Source organism: Nannochloropsis gaditana (genome assembly GCF_000240725.1).
Source record: "Nannochloropsis gaditana CCMP526 unplaced genomic scaffold scaffold430, whole genome shotgun sequence".
In the NCBI taxonomy this organism is placed as follows: Eukaryota; class Eustigmatophyceae; order Eustigmatales; family Monodopsidaceae; genus Microchloropsis; species Microchloropsis gaditana.
Genome location: NW_005803523.1, coordinates 1 through 2,819, shown reverse-complemented (window position 1 = coordinate 2,819; position 2,819 = coordinate 1). Strand labels below are relative to the sequence as shown.

General features: G+C 57.9%; 1 protein-coding gene across 1 annotated transcript; it reads left to right on the top strand.

Annotated features, from left to right (window-relative positions):
* Positions 1-1,655: 1,655 nt before the first annotated feature.
* On the top strand, positions 1,656-1,844 carry APC2 (anaphase-promoting complex subunit 2; the record flags this gene model as incomplete). Its single annotated transcript, XM_005854649.1, has 1 exon — positions 1,656-1,844. A coding segment is annotated over one exon (189 nt), but the record flags the coding sequence as incomplete, so codon positions are not given.
* Positions 1,845-2,819: the final 975 nt, after the last annotated feature.

Below are 2,819 nucleotides of genomic sequence, written 5' to 3'. Positions count from 1 at the left end.
TATGTGCGGTTAGGAGTGGGCCTGTACCCTCCGACCTTTTTTCCGACTCTCCGGTGTTCCCGTGGGAGGGTGTGTGGGAGGGTGTGTGTGTATGTGTGTACGTTGCATTTACAAAGGTGCATATTTTTTGTGGAGCTGGCTTTTTCGTCTTTTTTATTAGGGGTGCTTTCAAGCTTTCTGCAATCAGTCGTCCGCCATGTCTGTCGTCCTTGCCATGTCTCCATCATGTCGGGTTTCCATTTTCTTCCCTCCCCAAGCGAACTTACAGATGTAAAACTCACTTCATCAAGCTACTATTTCTTGTCTCCTGAAGTCTTCTCCTTCTGGAAGCTATTTCGCCAGCGGTGCGCCACGCACAAAGTGCATATGCAGACGAGAGAAGGAAGGCTCTTCATTCTCTCGATAGGCGGACAGGGAAGAGCTGGAAATGGAGGATTCGGCACCAAAGGTAGCACTAAGTGGAAACGCTGTCATCGAGAGAGGAAAACCCATCACTCCATAACCAAAACTGTGTGTGCCCGGTATGGAGACCTTTGTGGCGGCAGAAAGAATAGAACAATGCACAATTAGCAGGTTGTCATGTGTGCTTTATAAGTTTGCAAGATTTTTTTCTTAGACTGCGGCATATGAGACAGTAAACGAAGACCAGGATGAATAAGGCGTGAGAGCACGAGGTCACAAGGAGGTGGAGAATCAGGAACATACCTCTTCCCATGGGACGTGGAGGCAAGTGGAGCACATGATAGGGATGGCATGAAAAATAACAACAGAAAATGTCTTACCACACCTAATTATTATGGTGACTCAAAAAGAGGGCGACCCACAGGTTAAAGAGGAAGGCAAAAATGCATCAGCAGGTACGGATGATGAAAAGGGAAGGACCTCTTAATCTTTCTGTCGTAAGTATTTTATTGACGATGATGCGCCGGTCGCGATACAAGCTGATATACACCACCCACCATCTCTACTTTTCGCTCCTCCACCAATCTATTCAAAATCTTCTCAACCTCGGGAAGCTTCAGGGCCGTCATTGGCCGCTCGCCTCCTACCCATATCCGAAGAGTGTCATGAATAGCGCGCACGGACCTCCCGCCGTACGTCCCAAGCATGCCAACGACATACGACATGTATAAGTCCATTTCCTGTGCCTCCTGTGCGTGTGAGGACACCGCCGCTTCCAAGTCATCCTCCTCCATCCCCATCGTCCCCTCCCGCCTCCCGAGGGTACCGCCACACTCCTGGTCCCGCCTGTGAAGCAAGCGGTACAAGAGCCCCCCCGTGGGCCTGCCCGACAAGGACGGCAAGAGCGCCGATACTGATGCGCCCGCCTGGGCTTGAGAGGACGAGGTCGCGGAGGAGGAGAGGGCGGAGGCAACAACGCCTTGATTGACCCAGAAAGCCATCTTCCGCGCCACCAGGTCCGCGTCGATCCCCGTCACATGGGCCAGCTCCTGAAGCGTCCACTCGTCCCGGTCCTCGAAGTGCATGATGAGGGAGGCGTGGACGGGAGAGACCTTCAAAGAAAGCCTCGCCCTCCTTCCCGTCTCCCCCACCCCCTTCTCCGTCTCAGAGCTGCTACCGACAGCCGAGCCCGTCTTCACGCTCCCCGACGAGACCCCGCCCCCTTGCAGTCCCTCCACACCCCCAAACCCCTGCCGGTCCTCCCCCTTTTCACCTTCTGCTCCCTCAAATTCCAGCTCGATGTGCACGAGACCCAAGTGGGCCTTCCACTCCAGCTTTCGGGGATTCTTCAGCACGGCGTAGGCTCTTCCGTACCCGTCCAGGCACGCGCCCATGCGCGGATGCAGCGTCAGCTCTTCCTCCTGCAAGGGGGGCCAGAAATGATGCGAAATGATGGTGGCATCTACCACCGTATCCTTCGCTCCTGCTTCAGCTTCCCGGGCTGGATCTGCTATCGCCCCTTCCCTGTCCCTGTCGCCCCCCCCCCCCTCGCTGCCAACGACGTGTCCTCCCTCTCCCATCCGGCCCTCCCCCTCTCCTATTCCCCCCCCCGCCTCCTCCTCCATCCCCACACTCCCCCTGCTCGTTCGCGGCGCTCTCGCCTGCTCCCTGACCCACTGAGCCACGTGTCCGTTCACCCGCTTAGACTCCTCCAGGTCGCGCAGCATGATCTCGCAGGGCTGCAGCGCCCCCCCCTCTCCAAACTTCAACTTCAGCAGCTCCAAAATCGTCAACTCGCGGTCCGTGTCCAGGGTCAGGCTGTTGAGGAGCTTCTCTGCCAGCATCAGCCGATACTCGGCCGCAAACAAGTCCTTGCTTCCGTATATGGAGACCAGCATCCGCAGGACCTCCCCCCCGTTCCCTCCCTCGTCTGCTCCTCTCCCATCGCCACCGATCCTCGTGGCCCCTCCTTCCCTCCCCGCTGGCATCCATCCCCCTCCCCCTCCGCCCTCTTCCTCTTCCTCCTCCTCCTCCTCATCCAAGCACAAAGGCGCGGCGTCATGTCTTCTGAGCTCCTCGTAGAGCACGCCCCCTTGCTCCTCATCCGTGAGGCTGCTGACGATACAACGCACCGTGTCCGGGCGGCCTTGCAGATAGGAGCGGAGGGGCCCGGCCACGCACTCCAGGAGGGCGTCCGTCGGGTCCACAACACGAAGGGCCTGACATAAGGGGAGGGACGGGGGGAAGAGGGGATGTGGGGAGAGGAAGGGAGGGCAACGAAGGGCGCCATGGTCGTGAGGCGTGGAATTTACGCAAATGTGTGCAGTGCAAGAGGATGCGACCTCTTCGACAAGCAGTGACAAAAGAAGGCTCGCGCTCCCTCTGTCTGCCGCCCGTCCCAAGGCCATCGCGTCCAG